We start from the raw sequence: 25,808 nt of genomic DNA on the forward strand, positions 1-25,808 counted from the left end.
CACTGGAATATACTTAGGTTAAGTAAAACACTGGCGACCAAAGTGGTGCTATGTTACCGAATACACTATGTTACGGTATAACACTGGCGCTACCGGTTAGCCTTTCTGCATTATACATAGAGTTATGTATAACACATCACAAACATAAAGTCATACTAAATATTTTAAAAAGTTACAAGATGTGTAATTTGACAGAATATTGTAACAATATTTTAACCATAACTACTTATTAATTATTATTCCCAAGAAGAAACAAGTAGATCAGGGGTGTCCAAACTAGATGGGACCCAGGGCCAATAAAAAAGACTAAATACATTGGTGGGCCGCAAAATATTTATAAAAATAAAATACTGGTAATAATACGTAATATCGTTATTTTATTATCTACTTTTTCATTAATTTGTCTTTTACAATTCTGTCAACATCAACCTCAATACTAGTGGTAGCTAGGCGCAGTGCATGTTTAAGTGAAGTATCTGTCAATGAAGACCTGTATTTCGATTTAATAAACTTCATTGTTGAATATGCACTTTCACAAAGGTAGGTACTGCCCATCATCGAGCCCATTTTTTGCCCGAAATTCGTAAGTTTCGGGAAACGTTCAGCGAGGAGCTTAAAAAAATCAATTCCTGTTTCTGTTCTGCCCTTGTAAAAGGGGTCTGATTGCAGATCACACAGTTCCAATTGATAATCAATCTTCACACTCGCAACTGCGATCGTTAATGGATGAGTAAAGAGAGCTATATCACTCTCAATTTTTTTTAAATCTGCAAAACGCCGCTCAAATTCGACGATTATTTCGTCCATGTATTTGAGGTGGTCCAAAAAATTACATTCTTCAAAATTTTTCATCTCTAAATAATGTTCTTTACAACTTGAAAAAAAAGAAAAATCATTTTGTTGTAGAGACGTTTTGAACAATTTCAGTTTACTTCTGAATCCATTCACATTTCCGTACATGTTGGCTATATTGAGGTTTTTACCTTGCAATTTTAAATTTAATTCATTCAAGTGTTGCGTCATATCAGTTAAAAACGCAAGATCAGCCAGAAACTGAGGATCTCGCATTTTATCTTGTAGTTCAGAAGTGTCAGATGATATCTCATTTTTTAGAAATAAAGGTATTTCTTTTCTTAAGGCGAAAAAGCGTTGCAAGCACTGGCCAGCACTTAGCCATCTGATTTCCGAATGCAATAGTAAATCTCCATAGTTTGCATCGATTTCACTTAAAAAGTCTCTAAATTTTCTATGTGTCAATGCCCTGTTTCCACCTCTAATCAAATTGGTTATCCTTATAACAACTTTCATAGCATTCATTTGACGCAAAGATTTTCCACACAAGGCTTCCTGATGTATAATACAATGCAACAACGGGCAATCAATGCCATTTTGTGTTAGAAGTTCCGCGAATCCTGTCACTGTCCCGGTCATAGCTTTTGCCCCATCGGTCACAATACAAGAACACTTACGAAATCCTCCATATTCTACTATAGTTTTGTTAACCGCTTCAAATATATCACTGCCTTTAGTTGTTCCATGAAATGGTATTAAATCCAGCATTTCTTCCGTGATTGTAAAATCTTTGGAAATGCAACGTATAAAGATTATTAATTGACTGACATCGGTCTGGTCGGTACTTTCATCCAAACATATTGAATAGTATTCGCAATCTACAAAGTAATCACATATTTTTTTTGTAATATAATTACCCATGTCCTCTATTCGTCGCGCCACCGTTTGATGAGATAATGCAACAGATTCAAACTTTTCCGCTAATTTCGGCTGCATAAAGCGTTTAGCCATTTCAACTGCGCATTTTTTTATTAAAACTCCATCACTAAATGGTTTTTTTGCTCTGGCTAATTGTAATGAAACTTCATATGAGGCAGCCAAGCTTTGTTCATTCTCAGTACTTACTTTTGAAAACATACTTGTTTGCTGTATTAGTTTTTTTTTGTACTCAGCCACCATAACTTTTCTTGCTTCACCGACATGTTTTTTATACTTTTCTTCATGTAAAGAAGTATAGTGTCGCTTAACATTATATTCTTTACTTACAGATAAAACTTGCATACAAATCAAACACTGAATTTTATTGTTATTGTTGGAGATAAAGTAGTCTAACTCCCATTTCGCATTGAATGTACGATTTTCTTCACTTAACTTCCTCTTCTTTGTAGACATGATGAAAAGTTCAATATACTCAAACACAAAGCGAACAACGTAATACCAAACTTTAAAATAATGTAAAAGTCTTCAATAACCTGAGAGTAACCTTGCGCAATCAAAACTTTCATTGCGTTGAATGACAAGTGACAAACAAATGCCCAATGAACGATGCGCGGTAGGTACCTATTTTGAGTTCGGGGAATTCCCCCAATTCTCGAGTCAATAGTGATGTGAGCGACGTGATCGAACATACCCAAAACGTTTGAATTTCGTCGCGAGAAAAATAGTTTGCTCATTAATGTATTTAAAACTTCGAACAAAGAAGATAATGAACTAAAATCTGAATAATAATTGCTTTCATACAAAATGTGACAAGAAATAAATAAAGTAACTAAGTTAAAGCAATTATTAATTAAAATAAATATAGTTTAAAAAAACTAAAAAACACGCTTTTAAATAATATCGAACTAAAAACTTCAAAATAATTTTTAAAATAAGCTTAAAGCAATAATGAATGAAAATGATAGTATTATTGTTAAAAAGCGTGGGCGCTTTGTGCCATATTTTTCGTATATCGTGCGCCCGACGCTTTTTCACAATAATACTATCATTTTTCATTCATTATTGCTTTAAGCTTATTTTAAAAATTATTTTGAAGTTTTTAGTTCGATATTATTTAAAAGCGTGTTTTTTAGTTTTTTTAAACTATATTTATTTTTCACTTTTTAGTTTCGTATGCTAAAAAAGCGTGTTTTTTAGTTTCTTTAAAGTATATTTATTGAATGGTAGTTTCTTTATTACCGACTATGGTTCTAACAGGTAACTTTTATTCCGGAGAGGGAGCCTGAGAAACGGCTACCACTAGGGCCGAGGAAGGCAGCAGGAGAGTTACATACAAGCAAGCAAACAAGCAAGCAAGCAAGCAAACAAACAAACATACAAGTGAAGTTAATATAAAAGCGTGTTAATAAAGTATTATTATATGCAGTGGGTACACCTACAGACCTCTTTGTAGTCGGTGTAACCGAACCGGACTTTTTTTTGAAGTCGGTTAAAAAAAGGTTCAATGGGCCGCAATAATCTAAACCGCGGGCCGTGGTTTGGACAGCCCTGAAGTAGATAATAAAGACAGATAGGGTGACATTCAATTTTTAGCAATTGGGACTTATATAAAATCTTTGAATTAAATCTTTTGATTCACTTGATCGCGCCATGTTGTCCTGGGGGATCCCCGATTCTATCGACCATTCACTTCCGCGTCATTATATTCTCCTTACACTTCTTTCTTAGTTCATCCGCTCTATAGATACTAACCTTTTAATTATGCTTACATCAGTGTTGAATTCTTTGCGAATACCCAAAATTGTAAAACAGTTGTCCACACACACACCTCATGGATCTCATGCATACTGTATTCACTCACTACTACTGTCATGTACTACTTACATTCATCAGGGTTGGCATCAGCACTCCATAATGAACTGCAAAAGCCAATTCACCTGGTACGTTCCGGTATAGGAATTGAACAATTTAATACAACTAAAGGTCAAGTCGAAAAAGCATTGTCAAATTATTGTCTTTTAGGAATGTATTTTGTCTTGTAAAAGTTGATATCTTATTCTAATAAAGGGATTTCATTACATAAACAGAAATAATTCATTATTCGTTGCCCTTTGAGGTTCGAGGCCCGTTTCGCAATTGAGAATGTGTAGTAGGATGGAAAATAAAAGGAAAAAATAATGAAAAGAGCGGGAAAAGTGGAGAAAACCCTCCGCAGGCGCCAATAATGGGTGGCGGCGACTCGACGAAGCTCTACTAAACATACAATGGAAGAAACACGGGAACTTTACAATATAATTTACAAGCCGAAAAAGAGTATATTCTTAGTGTGTCTTAAATCACTACGAATATAGGTAATAGACATATAAATCGCGGGGTAAGCGAAGTCTAGAAACGGTCAATTTTTAGTACAAAAGTGAGCTTTGATGTGAAACATCTTTTTTAGGCACCTAGGGGGGTAAAACCGACTCTTGCACGGAACGATTCTTTATTCCTCGTGACTCGTCGATTCTTTCCGCCCGGCCACCAAAACTCTGTGCGATATATTTGGTTTTATTCTCACTTAAATTGACAGTGGATCTATTCTAAATAATAACTATTATTTAAATTGTAATATATTTTTTGTTTACTTAAATAATAATAATAAAATACTTGGTTTTTTGTTTTTATATCAAAGAAAATTTACATTGGATTAAAGATATTGAATTTTATTTCAACCGCCATCCAAACCGGCATCCCTACCCCTTTAAAGATTGAAGAATTTGACAATATTCATAATAGTTAGTAAAATTTTTAATAAATATAAATAAGTTAATATTTTATGTGAGAAATAATTAAACATTGACAAGTGCTATTTTTTATATGAATTAAGTCAATCGAGGAATATGAGAGAGATGTGTTTTAGATCCAAGATCCGTTTTATCTTCTGAACAAATTGTGATCAGCTGACAAACATGACAACATGTCAGTTTTTAATAATTTGTTCAAAAGCTAAAAAGGGCCTAGAATAGGCGTTTAACTGAAACCATTCCTAATTTATTTAGCATAGATTTACAGAATAAGTAACTCCTGATTAACACTGATTCTGAATATATAAGTTTTATTATTTATACCCGGCGTAGCTCGACTTCTCTCTACTTTCAAAAAATATAATACCCATGCATTAAATATATAAAACTAGTGTAAACCCTATCAAACTCCGTTGCATAGTTTAGAAGAACTAAGCGCACAAACAGACAGACACGGATAGTAACATTGTTGTATACTATTTAGAGATTATACGAAAAATGTATAGATTGTCATTTAAAAACGAATAAAACATTATATTTGGTCGGTACGACTGAATCTGCTGATTAATCACAACCAGTCTACATGAGTAATACATCTATGATTTAAGAGAAAATCCGAAAATGACGATTAATAAAAATAAAGGCTCATTTCATTAGACTTTTGTTTAACTTTGGAAGTAAAGGAGCTTATGGGGATTTTGAAAATCTCTTCATCTCTTGTGGGTATTTTAGAACGGTCCCATGATAACTCAACACAGTGACAATTCAACACACTTTTAAAAGTGATATAAAGTAATTATAAACGATGAAAAAAAAATTAAACCTAACCTAACCTAACCTAACCTACTTAACCCAGTTTATAAAGTTTTTGTTTCATCACTTTCCATGACTTTATATAACTTTTTAAAGATGTGATGAATTATCATTGCGACGATTTATCCGGTCACCTTTTAGAACATATGAATTGGCAATCCTGGTCCACATTCACAGGGTCATGGATGTATTTTTGCACTTTGGTTCAATACAATAACATTTGTGACGAGATGCTAACATTTTACCTCGTGTTCTTCAATGTTAAAAGCGGGTAATGTTAAGAACAAAAAACGTACGACTCGCTTATAAATTACAGTCCCTGTTGAAAAAAAAACGTAGGCTTTTTGAGACTGGTGACTCGTGACGTCACTGTTCACGTCTATAGATTTGATCTGTTTTCGGGAGAACCAAAAAATTACATTTAAAAAAATAAATAAATATTGATAAAAATACTGGTATTTAATTTAGAAGGTAAAAAAAATAAACTTAAGGACTGGAGTTCCTTATACTTCGTTTGTGGGAAAGCAATATGAAACAATTAATACACGACTGGGGATCTTCTGTATCGGCCTATTTTTTTTAAATATTTATTCTTTAATATATTTGTTATACAATTTTTTTTTTTTTTTTTATTATTTTAATCTAGATCATAGTTACATTAATACATACATTTTTTTGCAAATATAATATTTAGGTACATAATTGGTCATGTATACCTTATCAGAAAAGAGGAGCTCTTGTGCCTGATAAGGGAGCCACGATTCTTACTTCAGTGATTCAATGTTATGTGTAAAATATAAATATAATATATCCATATATTTTTTTAATATAAGTTTTTTTTGAAAAAAAGATTGATTTTATTGATTTGTTCTTGTTGGTTCGTAATACAGCGCAATTCGGAAGGGAGATTATTGTAGTTTTTTATGGCTTGGTAAATATAATGGTTTTGCATTTGAGTTGTTTTAAAGATTGGCGTAATAAATTGATTTCCATTTCTCATCAGTTTGTAAAATTCTTGATATTCTGTGTTATTTTTTTCTTTACACATTTTTATAATTGAAGTTTGCTTAAATATATCATCAATATTTGGTACTGGAAACATTTTAAAAAGCAATTTTGTTGGGAAAGTAGAGTTTTTTTTAAGTATTACCTTTATAATAATTTTTTGCGAGACTTTTACTGAGTTTAGGTTGTTTTTATAAGATCCTCCCCAACCTATGATTCCGTAAATAAGCAGGGAGTGGACAAGAGCATAATATACATTTTTTAGTATTTTCACATTTAAAATATTTCTTAACCTAACAAATATATATATACATTTCCTTATTCTCTTTACTAACTCCGTAATATGGCTTTTCCATTTCAAATTTTCATCGATGATCACACCAAGATATTTAATTTCAGAAGAAGAGTTGATTACAGTACAAATAGGATTAAGTAGTTTACAGTTGACATTGTCACAATTTTCATCATGGATTATGATATTTACTTTGTGTTTAGGTATTTTTTGTAGTGAAAATAATACATATGTTGTTTTTTTGGCATTAAGTGTGAGTAGGTTATTATCAAACCATGATTTTAAGATATTAATACATTCATTTGCAAGTTTTTTAACTAGTTCCCATGTTTGACCTTTTATTAATAAAACAGTATCATCAGCATAAGAGATTAATTCACCTTTGATTTTCTGTTGGAAAATGTCATTTACATACATTAGAAATAGTAATGGTCCGAGGACCGTGCCTTGAGGAATACCAAATGTACTTGTTAGTGGTGTACTAAAGGTTTGGTTTAATTTTACAATTTGAGGTCTCTCTGTTAAGTAGCTTTCTATCCATTTAAGAGCTAAGTGGTCAATGCCATTTTCTTTTAATTTTAATATAAGTCTTTCATGGGAAATGCTGTCAAATGCTTTCTTTAAGTCAATAAAAATTCCTATACATTTATTTGATTTGTCCAGGGCACTCTGAATACTAGGTGAAATTTTTGCAATGGCATCTTGGGTACTTTTTCCCTCTGTGAAACCGAATTGATTTTCATTTATAATCGAGTTTTTTTTTAAGAATGCAGTTAGTCTTTTTTTAACAATTTTTTCAAAAATTTTCGATATATTAGATAAGAGTGAAATGGGTCTATAATTAGTAGTTGGTATGGTATATTGTCCTCCACGCTAGGAGTTTCAATTGTAAAGTTATACACGGTGTCCGGAAACTCGTAGTACAAGCGGGAAACTGGAGAATCTACACCACATGGGGAACCCAAAAAAACATAAAGTTTTTTGATTTGAGCATTTTCAAAAAAAACAAAAAAAAATATTTTTCGGCTATTTTAGGGTTAAAGTTTTTTCTGGTGTTTAGGGTTGAATAACAGATGTTTTAACCCTGCAGAGCAGAAATATTTTATGATTACACCGGGTTAAATGAAGGGTGATTTCAAAATAATGCTTCAAATCCGAGTTTCTTCATTTGTTTTACTTTCAAATAGTTTTAATTAGTTAGGTACTTTGATCTTCAGTAATAATTTATAAGAATTTGATTAAAAAAAAAAAAAAAAAAATCAACTTCAAACTCGATTTACTCGATAACGAAAGCTCAAATAAAAAAAATATATACTACAAAATCGACTCCAAATGTGATGTAGATTCACCAGTTTCCCGCATGTACTACGAGTTTCCGGACACCCTGTATATTAGTTATTATACGGGGTTTTCCAATAAGAGGTGTTATTTTGATATTCAATCGTAAAAGATCAATAGTTTTGTTGCTTGTGTGGCACGTACCGCCATCTTGTTAAAAGTAAACGTTGTCCAAATCAATACCATCCAATTCCGGCCATAAAAATCATTAAGCAATCTATTCACCGTAACTGTTGCTCCAGCCTCATTTTCGAAAAAGTAAGGTCCAATGACTCCGCCGGACCATAAACCGCACCAAACAGTCACACGTTGAGGATAGAGAGGCTTTTCAACAATAATTCTTGGGCTTTCCGAGCCCCAGATGCGACAATTTTGCTTGTTGACGAAGCCACCGAGGTGGAAATGGGCCTCATCACTCAAGATGATTTGCATTTGATTCACTAAAGTGAATTTTAAAAATTTCAATGCGTTGTCGAAGCGTGTATCGTTCCGTTTTTATCAATGGCGTAGTTTCTACTTGTCAAATATCAAAAAATGACAGCTTCAAAAGTAACATCTACCGAAATAGCGTGCTATTCAAAATAACACCTCTTATTGGAAAACCCTTTACTTCGTTTGTGGGAAAGCAATATGAAACAATTAATACATGACTGGGGATCTTCTGTATCAGCCTATTATAGTAGGAGCTATTCCGGGAAGCCCCTTTAAACATAGAGCAGGGCAGAAAGTAGATGGTAGAGTAGAGTTGATGACACGGCGATTTGCCTAAACAAGTGGCACTTCACATCTATTCAGGGCGCCACTTCTATGGTCGACTATCGCTGCATACTCGCACAGCCGAGCGAAGTTGTAAAACTGTACCGAAGTAATTTATGCCAAACTCCCTTTACTGTCTATACCAGATAATTTTCTAAAGCATATCAGTCGGTTAATGAGGAACGATCTTAAAGGTAATACTAAAAAAACATAGACTGACCGATACAGACCAAATATTCAACAGCTGTGACGTACTAGATATACGCCAATTATACGTTAAAACACTACTAAACTACATTTTTAACAAAAAAAATAAATTTCAACATACACAAAATAACACTAACAGACCAGTTAGACAAGCGTACAAAGAAAACATTAAAACTCCAACAGTAAATTCAACATTTGGACAAAGACACTACCAATACCATGCTATAAAAGCTTTCAACAGTCTAAAAATTGAAATTAAAATTGAGGAAAATAAAAATAAATTCACACACAAAATTACAAAATGGATTAAACAACAAAAAAGACAATATTACCAAAATGTCATAGCATAAAATAAAAATAAAACCTACACGTAACACACAAAACCAACATAAACACACATCACTCACAAACACACAAGATTATTTTCGTTGTATTATTTTTTTAATTTTAAATGTATTATTATGTATTTTTATTTTTAATTTTAAATTTATTATTTTCTTTTCAAATTTACTATCTTCTCTTTAAATGTAATATGTAGATAAGATTTTCATATTATAAAATGAAGGCCTCAGCACGGGCAAGCCACCCAGTGAGGCCTACATTACTGGAAAACATAAATTGTAACAAAATAATGTACCAAATAAAAAAAATAAAAATAAACTATTGAACGAACAAGTTAGTAGTTAAGTAGACAAATGCATCGGGTTTAATTCTCCGCTAGCTAAGTTGCACTACGTTTACCCACTAAGCATTTAAAATTATGATAGTATCAGGAATTCAAATTGCGTCAGGTTATTCGTAACCCGGGAATTTTCACGGGAATCGTTATTTTATAACGAAACTAGCGCAGAATGTGAAAAAATCACTGGAAAAAAAAATATAAATAATTTCCTCGTTGTGTGATTTGTCACTCTATACTCACCCCATAATATTTCTTCTATACCTATGGAATGCGAACGAGTTTTTTCTGGTTGTATAAGATCTTCACTAACGTATGAAATTTTAGACACTTGACTTTATCCACGAAACAAAAAGCACCACAGTTAGCGTTTCTTTGCTTGCCACTCTACAGCGCGTCTAACGTAAGATTTTTTATACAATTAGATCATCGATTGAATCTCAGATTTAATAACACTTTTCAATTTGTTCGCTTGTGTGTAGGACCGAAAAACTTATTTTCAAATTCAATTAACCTATTTATTGTTTATGTGTTTAATTTGAATAACTCCATTTAATTTATTTTCTTTTAATTTAATTAAAATCAAATTTAATAATACAGGGTTTTCCAATAAGAGGTGTTATTTTGAATAGCCCGCTATTTCGGTAGATGTAACTTTTGAAGCTGTCATTTTTTGACATTTGACAAGTAGAAACTACGCCATTGATAAAAACGGAACGATACACGCTTCGACAACGCATTGAAATTATTAAAATTCACTTGAGTGAATCAAATACAAATCATCTTGAGTGATGAGGCCCATTTCCACCTCGGTGGCTTCGTCAACAAACAAAATTGTCGCATCTGGGGCTCGGAAAACCCAGTTATTGTTGAAAAGCCTCTCTATCTTCAACGTGTGACTGTTTGGTGCGGTTTATGGTCCGGCGGAGTCATTGGACCTTACTTTTTCGAAAATGAGGCTGGAGCAACAGTTACGGTGAATGGATCTGGTAGATCTGGTCACCAAACACGGCAAAAATCGTTTCGAGCAACTTTTCTAATCTGAAAGGTGGTCTTTAGTCAGAGCGAATCGGACATTTATTCTTGCGTAGATCCATTTATCGCGTTTTACTTACTTCAATGTCACCACTATAAGTTGATGAATATGCATTCGAAGCAATGAGTGAATTCTTTTACCTTAGAACGTCCGTCACTCCGAAAAACGACATTTCCCAGGATATTAACATCGGAATAGCCGTGACCGATACATCATACGAACGGTCCCCGTACTCCCAGCGGCCATTTAAGAATGTTCTCTTGAGAAGGACCAAATCCAATCTCTATAAAAGACTAATCAGGAATTCTGGGTCAACATACATCAGAACAACCAGACAAAACAACATATAAGGTACATCTGGTAAATATAGCTTCGTGTATAAGTGGCCACAATGTAGTAAAATATATGAGAGTATGTTATCTTATTGACTGTACAGTTTTGATTGTCGTAAACGGAAGTGGCGCCATCTCTAATTTTCAAATAGAACCGTTGAAATTTTCATGCGCATGCGCATACATATTTTAAGGCTGAACCCTTACGCACTTCGTGTACATCTCTGACGATTTTTGAACGTGAAGTTTGTGACAAAACTACTGTATCATTTATTTATTTATTATACGCCCACAAGAGCTTTTACAAACATTTGATAATATGAACATAACAATTCAGTGAAACAGTAATCAAAATTAAAATTTTCATTTAAAATTATACAGAACCCATACAGAAGAATGGTATTATGATAAACTTAATTGTTATTATTACTGAGGTATGTTGAACACATCTACAATTTCTGAGAAAACATTGCCAACTGCATGCAATCTAGGTACAAGCGAGTATCTAAATATCAGTCCTGATATTTTTATTGCAATTAAAAAGAGTTTTAGATCGACTAGATCTTATAGGTATATGGAAGGTAATTAGACTTATTAAATCAGGGCTGTCTATAATAATACCATTAACAACTTTTTAAATAAAAATCAAGTCGGATTGTGTTTTTTTATACTAACGCCACAGAGGAAGTCCTAAGGCAAAATATTTTCCTCATCGCCTCCTATATTGTTATTTCATCTTTGGGAATGCTGTGTGTAGGGTCTTTTTGATGAGAGGAAGGAGTGAACATGAGTCTTGAAGAGACCCATGTTGTAGGAGGGAGGAAACATAGAGGCCGGCAAATCGTTCCTCAACGTAGTCGTAGTCGTAGAAGCGACCCGTTCTTATGTGACAAAATTTGTCAATCGTGCACGTATATTGGACTACGCACAGGTGCCGAAGGGATCAATAAATCTGATTCCTGGTAGCATCTTCCATGGTCATACCGGAAGAACAAGGACAGCATACCTACCTGATATCAATTATCCAAAGATTGCAACCCGTTTGTTATAGGGTTAGCTATAGGGATTGATATAGGCATAATATGAATAGGAATCTGGGGGTCAGTGTATCCAGGAATGACGGACGTAATAATCCATCCCTCCAACTACGGTGCACGGCGATATTCCGAGAGGGTCCTGCTGGAGCGGTCGAAAGGACTCCAACCAGTCTCTACCAATCCGGCCCGCCACGCAGTAGGGCAGGCACAACCGCCGCCAGGACGCGGATAAACCTCAGCCCATGGAAGCAGGCACACCTGCAGATTCACCAATCGCAGCGAACCACTTGGGGTGATTTAAGGCTGAGTTGGTGGGTTTCCGATGATTTCCGGGGAGGTGGTACCCATACCCGCCTCCCAAGTTAAAATAATTAATGTGTTCTGCCTTTAGTATGTTTAATGACCATCTTCTGACAGAAATGTGTTAGACAATGGCGTATCTAAAGTAGCTATGAATTATCTAACATAAAAGATTAAAGAAATCTTCACGAAATCATGTGATATAGTTTCAAACGTCTTGGTGGATGTAATTTAGCCCTCTGGTAGCTGGGTTACTTGTGGCCCCGCCTCGGGCTTCTGAAGTGTCCTCGGCCGAGTGGCCACGAGTGTTCATTATTGGGGAAAATCGGCCTGAAGGCTTTGGAGGCGAATCTACCCACTTACAAAGAGTAATGAACGTGCGACTGAAGTCTTGTATGAAAGAGAAAACATGAGAGTTTGAAACAAAAAGAGTTTGCATGGTTCCCCGTTCTCTCTTCATATCACGTAATTGGTTCTATAAATAGTATACCTCGCGTCCAAAAAAGTATGTTTAATAAATCAGATACTTCCCACCCTTCCTTTCCCCCATTTCCTTCAGTTCCCCACTCCGTCTCACTTCATACTCCAATTGGGGAAGCCATTATCCCTGCGAAGTTGTCAATATTACAGCGGTCAAAAATGCAAATAAAAATATAATTATTCACGTAAAAAAGTTAAGCACCTTTCCAAAAAGTACCTGCTTGAAGTTTTTAATTATATCCTTCGGGAAAATTCAATTCAACTAGATTTTCAACGGGCAACACTAATGATTTTAAAATTCGAATTCTGGATATTCCAGTTTCAAATAATGGCAATAATTATATTGCTCTGAGAGGAGAAAAACGTTGGAAACTTAATGACGTCTTTGGTTACACAAAAGTAGGTCATTTTCCATCCGCGGAGACATCAATTGGGTGTTGTAACCACCCTCTTTATGTTACAAACGTCGTTTATGAGAAAAGGGGAGAGATTACAACAGAGCTATCAGCTAGTAGAAGATTTTACCTATAAATCATCAGAAAAGTTAGGTGGAATGTTTTCTTTATTCTACCCGTATTTCAATGTAAAATGCTCCGAAGAACTTGCACCGGAGCACAATCTGTAAACGCGCGTTCAACCTTTAATCACATGAGAACGGATCGCATCTACGACTCGAACTTTTAAGCACATAATATTTAACTTTAATTGTGTTACTCTTTAAAAACAAAGAAACGAAATAAAAGTTTATGGAATCATTTTATTTTTAACAATCGGTTTAATTTGATTTGGTTACTTCAACCATGTCAAAAATCTGACGCAATATCGCCATCTTGATTTTCGTTCTTTTTTGTTTTATTTTATATCGTCTGTCAGTTCAGAATCGGAGGTCTAGCAAGGACAATCACATCAATACGATATTGACGAAGTCATCTATGGTCAGTTAGCAATATTTGCGAACACGGTCAGAATATGATCCGACAGTCGGTAGACAAGAGTCGCTGGTTCTAGCGCGGCCTTTGAGGTGTCGGATGCTTGTCAATATGCACAACTTTTTGTATAATGCCGTTCGTTATTCAAAATAATTGGCTTCTTAACGAATGGAGGTGAACTAACTAAGCTTTTAGAATTGAAAGAAATCGTATATACGATCCACAGACTTCATTAATTCATTTAAGACGCGGTCAATAGATTCCCTTCCAACTTGTATCAAAGTTATTATTTCAATTGGAAATTGTCAATATATTAGAATTTTTAACTTTTACGTTTAGGAATCTAAAATCAAAGAGAGATGCGCTAGTGTTCCCAGCGTATGTCAATTTGCATTATATCAACAGCGCGACCGTGCCCGAGAAATCAACCTAAAATCATCGGTAGTTACGCATATCGAGCCGATACTATAAAGCTATCGATTTCACTGTGTTAGACCCTTGGAATGATTCGTCGTCTTTTGTGTTTACTCTCTCCTATAATACGAGTCTCTTCAAGAACAGGGTTCACTCGTTCCGTTCTACAAAAATTTTCTTTCACATCAAAACTTCCGCGAAGACGACATAAGCTCTAAGATAAATAAATAATTTAGCTATGGAGTTAATATTAAAAAAGTATTTGGGGATCGGATGAGGCACGAAATAAAAGGCGTGTGGTGAAGGTCACTGTGTTTATTAAGTCAGTTGCCGTAACGAGGAGATGATGTAGGACAAATGTAGAATATTCCGATTGCTGCGATGATGTGCTGGTCAGGCGCGGGTCAGTGAGTCGACGCCGGGCGCTGGTGACTGGGACTCGATGACTGTCAGGCACTGGCGATCTGGGGAATCAATACTCCAGTGCTGACGGAGGCCGAAGGTGCGGCGGACCTTGTAGGCAGTTAAACGGGAGCGGCGTAGACCAGTGAGGATGCTGCGTGTCCTCGTGGTGGTCATGGTTGCGTGGAAGAAGCGCTGATCAGAGACGCTGGAACCAGGGCGCTTGTAATCCGAGTAGCGCTTGCCAGGGACGACGATCTGGACAAGGCGCTATGATGATGTCCCGATGGAGTTCATGATGGTACGGGCGAAGCCGGGTATCTCGTCCTTCGCGGGGGCGCGGGGGCGCACCGATTGTCACTCGTGAGATTAGTAAATCGTTGGCGGCAGATTGATGACTGACTGACTGACTCGCTGCGTCGGGCATATTTATACTACACGGCCGACGGCAGCAGTAGGTAGATGGATGGCAACTAAATCCTAGGTACTCGCACAGACTGTATGTTTCAGGAACCTTCGACAGCGCGGCAATTATGCATAGGCCGTAGACTCGAACCTTCTGGCGAGTTCTCGTAATGTGAAAGACGGACTTGCGATGTTATTGTCGTCGATAGACAAGTAGGTGCTTGAAGTACGTAGGTTGCTCTGTTTACGATGCGATTTCGACTGCAGGTACATAATTCCGGAGTAGGTACTAAGTAGGTCGAGCGGTTTATTATTAATTAGTTAATCTAGATTTTTCTCGACGCCACAAGGTATATACCTACGAAAAAAACACTAATTTCCAGTTGTTTCGCAAAAATTCAACTGTAACATTGTCATCAAATGGGCATTCAACGCCATTATTTTTTAACATTTGAAAGGTCCCCGTTAAAAGCCGGTTCACACAAATTGCAAAAAGCTGACAAGCTCAACAACACGATAGGTGTCCTCTTCTACTGATCACAATTTGTTCAAAAGCTGAAACGGAATTCGAATCGGCATTTAACGGGAACCTTTCAACTGTCAAAAAAACAAAATGGCTATTTGATGAGTTTATCAACACGTGAATTTCTGCTAAATAACTAGGTCTTAGGCTGGGATTCCAACCTGACCTATTCTGTGATCTATTTCATATATTTGTAATATTTTAGATAATTCCTACTGGAAAATTTTTGTAACTAGATATACCTACTATTAAGTACATACACCTTTATTATTTTTAAGCATAAGTAAATAGACTAGCTCCCTATTACTAGGGTTATAAAATTAGTTAATTAAGAATGTTACATATTATTATGATTAATTCGTGCCTTTTCTTTATAATTTTAATAAAAAAAACATAGTAAAACTGTCCCTTATTTGAGTGCTGAACTCACTGTGAACCTCGGACCTCCTGAGGAGACCTTACGTCGTTAAACTTTGTCGTAGGACCGTCTTTACTACCCCTTAAGAGCGTTTTGTTCATTACCTACCTTCCTTTCTACCCAATTCTTTAATTAGTAGATATTTAACCCCTGGCATTTGTCCAAAAGACATTTACGACTGGTCAGTTTTTTTGAGTTGTTAATTATTAGGCTAATACGAGAGAGAGTGATACCTTCGACAGGCTCGTCCCTCGGTCAATTGGTTCCATTGAAAAAATGGTTAAGGCGATGCCATACGTAGTAATGAAAAAACATGTGTTTTTGGTTTGAAAATGTTGTCGCCTAGAAATGTTTCAGATGCTTTAATTAAATACTGTGAGTAGAATACATCTTGGCCTTTGAAATAGTCGAGTATTTTTTAGATAAGTCTTTTTGTAAGCCAAGAAAAAAATAATGCATAAGGCCTTTGAAAACTGCTTTAAAGTTCAAAATCTCCTACTTACGAACCCATTTTCGGTTATGATTTTATTGTATAATGTGGCAAATTAAGTTATTTATAAAATGATAGAAAAAAAATTAAATATTTATGCCTGAACATCCACCAAATAAAATAAAAGGCACTTTTTGGCCATGTTTTTTTCTTGCATAGATCAAAACAGGCGGATGGTTTTAAGCGGAAGTTTAAACCTTATCGCCATCTACGTAAGGGTTGTTATTGATAGCGGCTCAATTCAAAATATTACACGACGTAGTGCATCGCCTTAATTAAATTTTTATGTGTATCCTCCAGCCAGTACATTGTGTTTGTGACGCCTATAGAAGAAGAATAATTCGGTAAAGAAATTGTGTGCAACAAGAGTATTGTGATGGTGTCCAACAAGCAACTCAAGAGTATTGTGATGGTATCCAACAAGCAACTCAAGAGTATTACGATGGTATCCAACAAGCAACTCAAGAGTATTGTGATGGTATCCAACAAGCAACTCAAGAGTATTGTGATGGTATCCAACAAGCAACTCAAGAGTATTGTGATGGTATCCAACAAGCAACTCAAGAGTATTGTGATGGTATCCAACAAACAACTCAAGAGTATTATGATGGTATCCAACAAGCAACTAAAGTATTGTGATGGTATCCGACAAGCAACTCAAGATTATTGTGATGGTATCCAACAAGCAACTCAAGAGTATTGTGATGGTATCCAACAAGCAACTCAAGAGTATTGTGATGGTATCAAACAAGCAACTCAAGAGTATTGTGTTGGTATCAAACAAGCAACTAAATAGTATTTTCAAGATCAGCTGGACGAAAAGGTAGTCTCGAACAATGCCACCATCTTGAACAGGAACCGGAACGTAGCAAACAAATTTACAGAGAAATGAAAGGTTTATAGCGTACTTACAGCTCTCCATCTGTAGTTTGCACTCCTGAGTGTCGTGGGGGTATATGAGGAAGTTCATCGCGCAAGACAGCTTGAGGGTCAACTTCACCATGTAGAGTATGGTCTTGTCCTTGTACAGCCAGAGGTAGTGGTTGGGAATGGTCATCGTCTGGAAGGTCACAGACTTGGCGTTCTTGAAGAAAGAATCCGGCCGCCACATGTGCTTCAACCAATCTACCTCCAGCAATCTGCCAAGTACAAAAATATAATTTATTCATTTACATAATCAGTTGACTGATTCTTTGAAGAAGTGGTGAATGGAATGTGAAGCAAAATAAATTGACAATGTCGAATTGAAATACTAGCTACATTGGCAATCCGCATGTACGTTTTGACATTAACAAGGGAGTTAATTAATCAATGAAGTCTTTATCCATAACTATACTCTGTCCACGATAAGAACGACCTGTTGGAGTACCAAATTAGGTTCGTTCTGCGCATACCACCCCCCCGCTCCTTTCCTTCGCCATCGCTCGGCTATCTCCGGCAATCTTCGCTGACAATTCGTTAGTCGTTAATGCCCGCGCTTAGAGAAATTAACCCATTCAGACCCTGCTATAAAATGGATGTTCAGCCGATATGTCCGAATTCATTATCACCAATTACGAAAAACAAAAAAGGACAGGTAAACATTATTTATGTGTTATTTGTATGACTATTCGATTTACAACAATGCATTTTTATAATTCAAGGATATAGATAGGTAATATATGTATAAAATTTGTGAATGTTGGTGTTGATCGGTTTTTTTTATGTTTATAGGTGGTGCACAAACCTCAACGGACAATGATAATAAATATGTATCGAAAAAAAATTTCGGAATATCGATCACATTTTTGATGAACTAGAGGACAATAATGATAATTCGTTAGCTTTTGAAATTTCAAATGAATCATCTGAGGAAAATTATTTTTTTTTTTAATGGCAATGATGATATTTTCAACTTTGGATTGATTTCTTAGCCTATTTGATAAATCTGATGCCTAATAAAGTACAATATGTATTGTAATACTATCATCATCATTATTTGAATGTATTAAAATGTTTTAATTTTTAATTTTATTTATCGGTAGGAAAATAAATTAAATAATTAATTTATTAAAATAGTGGGTCTGAATGTGTTAACGCTCGTCCTTTTAGGAGTGGGGTGAAAGGGCGGAGACATGCGCGTCCACGGGTTGTTCTAATCTTGGACCGAGAATAGTGATAGGTATATGAAGAACTTTCGTTTCTCCAAGCCGGAACGGAATCAATTGATCGCGTACACAATTTCTTTCTATTCTAAGAGCTTCGTTAGTTCACACCCATTCATTAATTCATTCAGTTATTTTGCATAACGAACGACATTATTCAAAAATTTGTGTAGGTATATTGGCAGTTAACTAAAATTTATCTGACAACTTTGAGGCTGCGCTAAAAGAAACGGCTTTTGTCTACCGACTGTTGGAATTAAATGCTGACCGTGCTCGCAAATATCGCTAACTGACCATAGATTGATTGCAGGGTTTTATTAATCGACCGTACCAGATACCCTGGGATTTACATAGTTAACGATGATAATGATGAGTTGACCGATTCTTTACCGCTGACTCCGACCAAGGGACTTAGCGCAGCCATATCGATAACTAAGCAGAACCGAAACGACAACTAAGCAGTCAATTAATTTATAATATATAATCGTTGTCGCTGGCACGTCCACCATGCTAAAAATATTAATAATTAATAAATGTCGGAAAAATATGACGACTTTGACCCACTTTATCTATTGTTTTGTTTATTCAATATTTAAATCGTTTATAGTACATAAGTTCCAGATATGTGCAAAATGGGTACCCAGAACCATTTGAAATACAAAATGAAAATGGGTCAAAACTTTTCCATTTGAAAATGCAAAATGCAAAATGGTTTTTAGAAAAGCATTTCAAATGCAAAATACCTATTTTCAAAATGCATTGAAAATGCAAAATGGTTTCTCAGGTCAAACAATTAAAATAATTATAGAATTTTCAAACAATTTTGTCATTTAATAATGGACATCAATGTAGAACAAACATATTACATGATGGTAAATCCAAAAACACCACGACTACAGATTATGAAACCACAAAAAATTTGCGCAGGACGTAAAAACATAGAAACTGCTATCTAACATTTAATATTACAGCGTCATGGCCCCATGTTCAGTATTTTTTGTAATGCTATCACTCAATTGCCAGGGCAACTTGACAAATGTAAATTATCTCTCATAGCGAGGTTGAGGACCGACTGATATTTGGGGCTTATGAAAAAAAGATGAGTGGAGATAGTAGGAAGAATGTTGCAAAAAAAGCATTTAAAATGGAAAATGCATTGAGAAAAGCATTTAAAATGCAAAATAGAAAATTTCCATTTGAAATGGATTTATTTGAAATAAAGCACATCTCTGATAAGTTCACATCATTATTGCCTTAATATTACAATATTTATTAAAATAATTTAACTGTAAACTGGAAATGAAAATGTATGGCGTTGCAAGACCAAATGTATGGAATGAAGAATCAATTCCGTTTGAAATAAATAATCTGATGTGTGTCACAAGATTGAATTTATTAATTTAATTCGTTCCTTCAATTTATCTCCCTGTCCTACTGGACGCGATTGGGGGATGTTGAGGTGGTTGTTTGGCGCAGGTGGGGTGTGGAGGCTGTATAGTGTATAAGCGGTAGAATAAGGCTGTGTGTAGACATACCTGTACTCCGACGTCATATTCTCCGGCAGCCGGAGACGGAAGTCCTTCCAAGTCTGCGCGAAGAAAATGTCCGCTGCGTATGTCTGGAACAGAAGACGGTTGCAACTCGGTGTTTAGTGCGGTGAAACCCAACCTGGGCATTTAAGGGAAATTAAGAGAACCTTAAAAAACAACGTCCGTAAAATTTACAATATGTTGCTCAGCTCGTAAAAAATTGTGAAAACTAATTTTCAGAAGGGGGTGCATGCTGAAAAGTGTTACCGTAAAAGAGATTTTTATACTAATCTTTTTTTCTCTCTGATTTTCGCTGTACTTTATTTCTGATTGTATATTCTTTTTTGCTGTTTACATTTTTTATTTGTTTATACATATATAAATATACTATGTTATGATTAAAATTAATTAATATACCAACAAATTAACAAAAAAAATAACAAATAATTATGAGCAATAATTAGTCATCCGAAATACTAATACAAATTGAAAATATCTCCCGAGTAAAAATAAATGTCGCCAACGGGAATTGAACCCGTGCCTTCTGATGTCCGGTCAGGTGCTCTGAAACCACTGAGCTATGTCGGCTTATTTCCAACCCGCCAAATGATTCAATATGTACTAGTACCCCAATCAACCATTACTGCTTATTATTTTTTTTTTCACCTGTAAACAACCAACTTTATTTTTGAAGGAAAGGCTTTGTTAGTGCTAAATTTCTCACTAGATGGCGTCGAGACATATGATATCTTCATTTATTGGTGAAATATTTTTGACTTGTCAAATATTATTATTTTTTATTGATAAACTAACGTTTATAAGACAAGGTTTTATGCATAGCACAAAGGATAACAAATAATTATAAGCAATAATTAGTCATCCGAAATACTAAAAACCGAAATATTATTCAATTTATTAATTTAATTAAAATTAATTAATGTAATTAGATTTTTGGTACTGCAAAAACATTGTATAAACGGAAAAATTATAACGACCCAGACCCCAAACTGTAATGTTATAATTGTTTTTACAAACTGAATTAAATAAATAAGTACGTGTTACTTTATTCTGCATTGTCCTCCTTGGGCGTCCCGACTTAATCTACCTGAATAATAATCATCCTGAAGTCCAATCCATTTAGAATTCTTCCCCCAATCTTCCGGCTTATGTCCATGACAGCTTTTCGCTCAGGGATTTCACATTTGACAATAATTTCAGATTCACGAATTATTTGCAGATATCTATTTACAATCGACGAGGATAATATCAGTGGGGGTGATAATTAAATGACTTCTTGACGAATTGTTTGTCAGTCTATTTACTATAAATGCAGGTATTTCCATTAATGGAGTACTGAACGCGGTTGGCGTTAAGGGGAAGCTACAAGCCAAAAATGTGAATATTCTTGGTAAACCTTATATTGTAGGTAATAGGCATAATTAAAATTGCTTGACAAACGGAGTCTAGAAACGTTCGATTTCAAGCACAAAGCTGGTTTTTATTTATTTTCTAAATAATTTTATGAGAAAGCAAAAAAGTTGATCAAGTGAAACTGTCACAGATAATCTTAGCTATAATAATGTATTTTTTTATGTTGGTTCATTACGCGTAAAAAATATATTTTTTAGTAGTTTACATTTATATATTTTATTTAGTAATTTATTTTTTTATTTGTATTCTACTCACGCAAAACGATAGAAAAACCTTCAATCTATGTAAGCATATTTTTTGGTATTCATAATGTAAACCAATTCGCTATAAAAGATTAATCAATATAGTGATTTAGCATTAAGCGAAGCTAACAGTCAACAATGTAGTGCTGGTACCATTTTGATATTTCATCAAAATGAAAATTCAACACACCTTTAAAAAGTGATGTAGAGTCATTAAAATTGATGAAACAAAAATTAGGTTGAATAGTTCCCTATGTAATAATTTTCTCAGTTTGCCCGCGTAACGTAGTCTTTAACGGCCCTCGCTACTAAATGTTTCTAGCGCGAATTCGAATATCTAACTCGCTGCACCTGGCAGCTGGCCGGTGCGTTCCATTCAATACAAGACACGCACAGAGCAAAACAAATTATTATTAATTAAAGATATTGTGATTATGAAAATTATGTTAAAATATATTTTAGAATGTAATGCAATATTACAATAGCTTGGTTCATGGAGGAGGTTCTCAGTAACAACATTTAATATAACTTTTTATTTGGATTTTTTTTTTGATAAATACAATTATAAAGAGTTACAAAAGGCTTCCCTTTGTTCCAGACTGGTTTCGCAGTGCGGCGGGGCACTGTTAATACTAAATTGTATAGTTTAATTTGAGGTCACGGGTTCAAAAGCCGGCGAGGACAAAACAAATTTAATTTAATTTATATAAGTACGTCATATTATAGAATTAAAATAAATTTTATATAGTTACATATAATGAATCTGTACCTCGTTCAAAAGTGGAAGATACGTTCAGTATCACCCTGGTGAGAGACCATAATTCAGGATTGAAAGTTGCTTGAGAACGGCGTAGATATGTTTAGTGACTAGATCTGAATAGCCTGGAACTTTCCAACCCCCCATCCTCCCTATCTCTAAAAATGTAGACCACATACATAAGGAATATAAATGAAATTTCTTTTGAGGACACTTCAATGAAAATGTTATTGATCTTCTTAAAAATCCTTACATGTTTTGGTTTTAGCTGAAACCAATTTTACTTTACTTCTTTTCGGTATTATGCACTTTGAATTACTCAGGATTTATAATAGGCATGCAGCGATTATGTCCAGGATCAATTAATTCGGGTAGCATGCAAAAATTTTAAAAGCGATTCAGCTGTTCAACCATATTAGTCTGCCGAAATTCGTCATCCCGTAAAATTTTTTCGATTTTTATCCGAGTTCAGTCCATACAACAAACATACAAATAGCTTTTTTTGTTACATGTAATTGGCCCTGAACCTGGTAAAACCAATCGTGAGATGTATTTACCAGAATTTCTCCATTTTTGCTAACATAATTTTTTTGGATTTTACTGCTTCTTATATGAGCATGCTGCGTGCTGCGAAAGGACATTTAATTTCAATCACGGTGTATTCAGAAGAAATTCCATCTGGTGTCGCACCCATATACGGATACTCTTCATGTATGAAAAGACCACACTTTTCTATGGTAATGCTTTCTAGTTCTGCAAGCTCCTTCAGGACATTGTATTCATGTTTGACTTTGACTTTGGACAATACCCTCAACACTACATCACTTGTTCCTGTATTCTCTCTGAAACCAAACTGATTGCTAGAGAGTATATTATATGTTTCTAAGAATGATACCAATCTCGACATAGCTAATCTCTCTATTACTTTTGAAAGAGTATTGAGTAAGAATATAGGTCTGTAATTATTAACATCTAGACGATCTCCATATTTAAAAAGGGGAATTACTTACAATGAGAAGGGAACATCCCACTCTCGAAGCTAATACAGTGTTTTCCAATAAGAGGTGTTATTTTGAATAGCCCGCTATTTCGGTAGATGTTACTTTTGAAGTCATTTTTTGACATTTGACAAGTAGAAACAACGCCATTAATAAAATGGAACGATACACGCTTCAACAACGCATTGAACTTATTAAAATTCACTTGAGTGAATCAAATGCAAATCATTTTGAGTGATGAGGCCCATTTCCACCTCGGTGGCTTCGTCAACAAGCAAAATCGTCGCATCTGAGGCTCGAAAAACCCAAGAGTTATTGTTAAAAAGCCTCTTTACACTCAACGTGTGACTGTGTGGTGCGGTTTATGGTCCGGCGGAGTCATTGGACCTTACTTTTTTGAAAATGAGGCTGGAGCAATAGAATGGACAACAGTGAATGGACTGCGCTACCGAAAAAAAATGAATGATGTTTTATGGCCGGAATCGGATGGTATTAATCTGGACAACGTTTACTTTCAACAAGACGGCGCTACGTGCCACACAAGCAACGAAACCATTGATATTTTACGATTAAATATCAAAATTTCACCTCTTATTGGAAAACTCCTGTATTTACAAGGTGAGATATGAGACAAGCTAATTCGGATACATGCATTTTATACACCATAACACTTAAAGAATCAATACCGCACGAGAAAGACATTTTTAAATCATTTATCACATTTGTGACTTCAGAAATGCTAGTTGGTTTAAAGTAAAAATTGTCCCCTGTAACGTGAAGTTCAGATTTAAAATCATTCACCAGACACATCTCAATAGTTTTATTAGCACTGCACAAATTACTAGCGAAGCTTGGACCAATGTCACTGAAGAAGTAATTTATATGATTAGTAATTATATTTGGACTCTCTTCTATTGAAGTAATAATACTATTAATTTTCAATTTTTTAAGGTAGTTTGTTTCTTTAGTTGTTTAGTGACTAGATCTGAATAGCCAGGAACTTTCCAACCCTCCTTTTCCCTATTTCTAAAAATGTGGACTACATACATTAGGAATATAAATGAAACTTCTTCTGAAGACACTTCAATGAAATAAAATGTTATTGATTTCTTCGAAACAATTCCTTTTTACATGTTTTGGTTTTAGCTGAAACCAATTTTACTTTGTTTCTTTTCGCTATTATGCACTTTTCTAAATACTCAGGATTTCTAATAGGCATGCAGCGATTATGTCGAGGATCAATTAATTCGGGTAGCATGCAAAAATTGTAAAAGCGTTTCTTGACATTATCAAGCTCGAAGTCATATTGGGTACGTAATTAGTGTCGCCAGTATCCCGTTTGCAAAAGTATGCCCGTTCCTTGCATAGTGAGTGGTCTCCAAATACATGTTTTGGACCATTCAATATATTCAAATAAAACTGTTTTATTTTTCCTAATTCATAGTCTTCCGGTACGTTATTGCACAACGTACAGCCGTTCTCAGGCGTAAAATACGGCTTGACACAATCTTCCTCAATGCTAAGGGATACTTCTAACAGTGATTTAAGTTTTTTGCAATAATTTCGAAGTGATTTCGGCATTCGATCTTTTCGACTGAAACATTTTTATACGATGTGCTTCTTTTATTTTATTGTAAGTGCTGGAATATTTTATATACTTTTATATTTTAAAAACATCAAATTGTTTATTACTATATTTATTAGAAACCCGAAAAAAAGTTAACAATAAATTAATTCAATAATATAAAATTGTTTATTACCTATAAACCCGAAAAAATGTTAACAATATATTAATTCTTTTTTTGTTATTTGTTTTTGGGGTATTATGCCGTGTTGCGCTAACTCCTTCTTTAGCCAACGTTTCGGACAGCATTGCAGTGTCCATCATCAGGGCAGATGTCTTATTTGAGGTTGTGTTAAAATGTGAGCTTAAGTATGAGGTTGTGATACCGTGTTGCCAGCTCCAACCCTCTGAGCTAACATTAACGTATCATTTTTTATTTAAAATGGTTTTCTTCGTTTAGCTCTGGTGTATCCGTCAATTACCGGATACCAAGAACTATTAAGCTTAGCTCCATCGTCTCTATTAATGTTTACGGGATTTTTATGAATTTCAATGGCCTCCGTAATCAGCCGTGCTCTATAAGTTTTCGGTCTCCCCAGGATTTCAGGAACAAATCCAAAGTAATGCCCGGTGTCAATCAAATGCTCGGCAATTGCCGATTTGTCAGGGTGGCCGAGTTTACAAGCTCTGAAGTGTTCTGAAATTCTTTTGGAGATAGTCCGCTCTGTCTGGCCTACATAGACCTTGTCACATCCGGAACAGCTGAGTTT

At 34.9% G+C, this 25,808-nt stretch overlaps 1 protein-coding gene across 2 annotated transcripts in view; it reads right to left on the reverse strand.

Moving 5' to 3' along the window:
* Positions 1-25,808, reverse strand: part of ort (glycine receptor ora transientless) — a 133,179-nt gene that overhangs the window by 33,530 nt on the left and 73,841 nt on the right. For both annotated transcript variants that reach the window (XM_089649207.1, XM_089649206.1), the window contains exons 4-5: positions 20,053-20,135; positions 17,286-17,512 (exon numbers count right to left, since the gene is read on the reverse strand). In XM_089649207.1, coding sequence (XP_089505333.1) covers positions 17,286-17,512; positions 20,053-20,135 — 310 coding nt within the window. The remainder of the gene's footprint in view (positions 1-17,285; positions 17,513-20,052; positions 20,136-25,808) is intronic.

Source organism: Hesperophylax consimilis, chromosome 29 (genome assembly GCF_061612785.1).
Source record: "Hesperophylax consimilis isolate HC1 chromosome 29, BYU_Hcon_1.0, whole genome shotgun sequence".
In the NCBI taxonomy this organism is placed as follows: domain Eukaryota; kingdom Metazoa; phylum Arthropoda; class Insecta; order Trichoptera; family Limnephilidae; genus Hesperophylax; species Hesperophylax consimilis.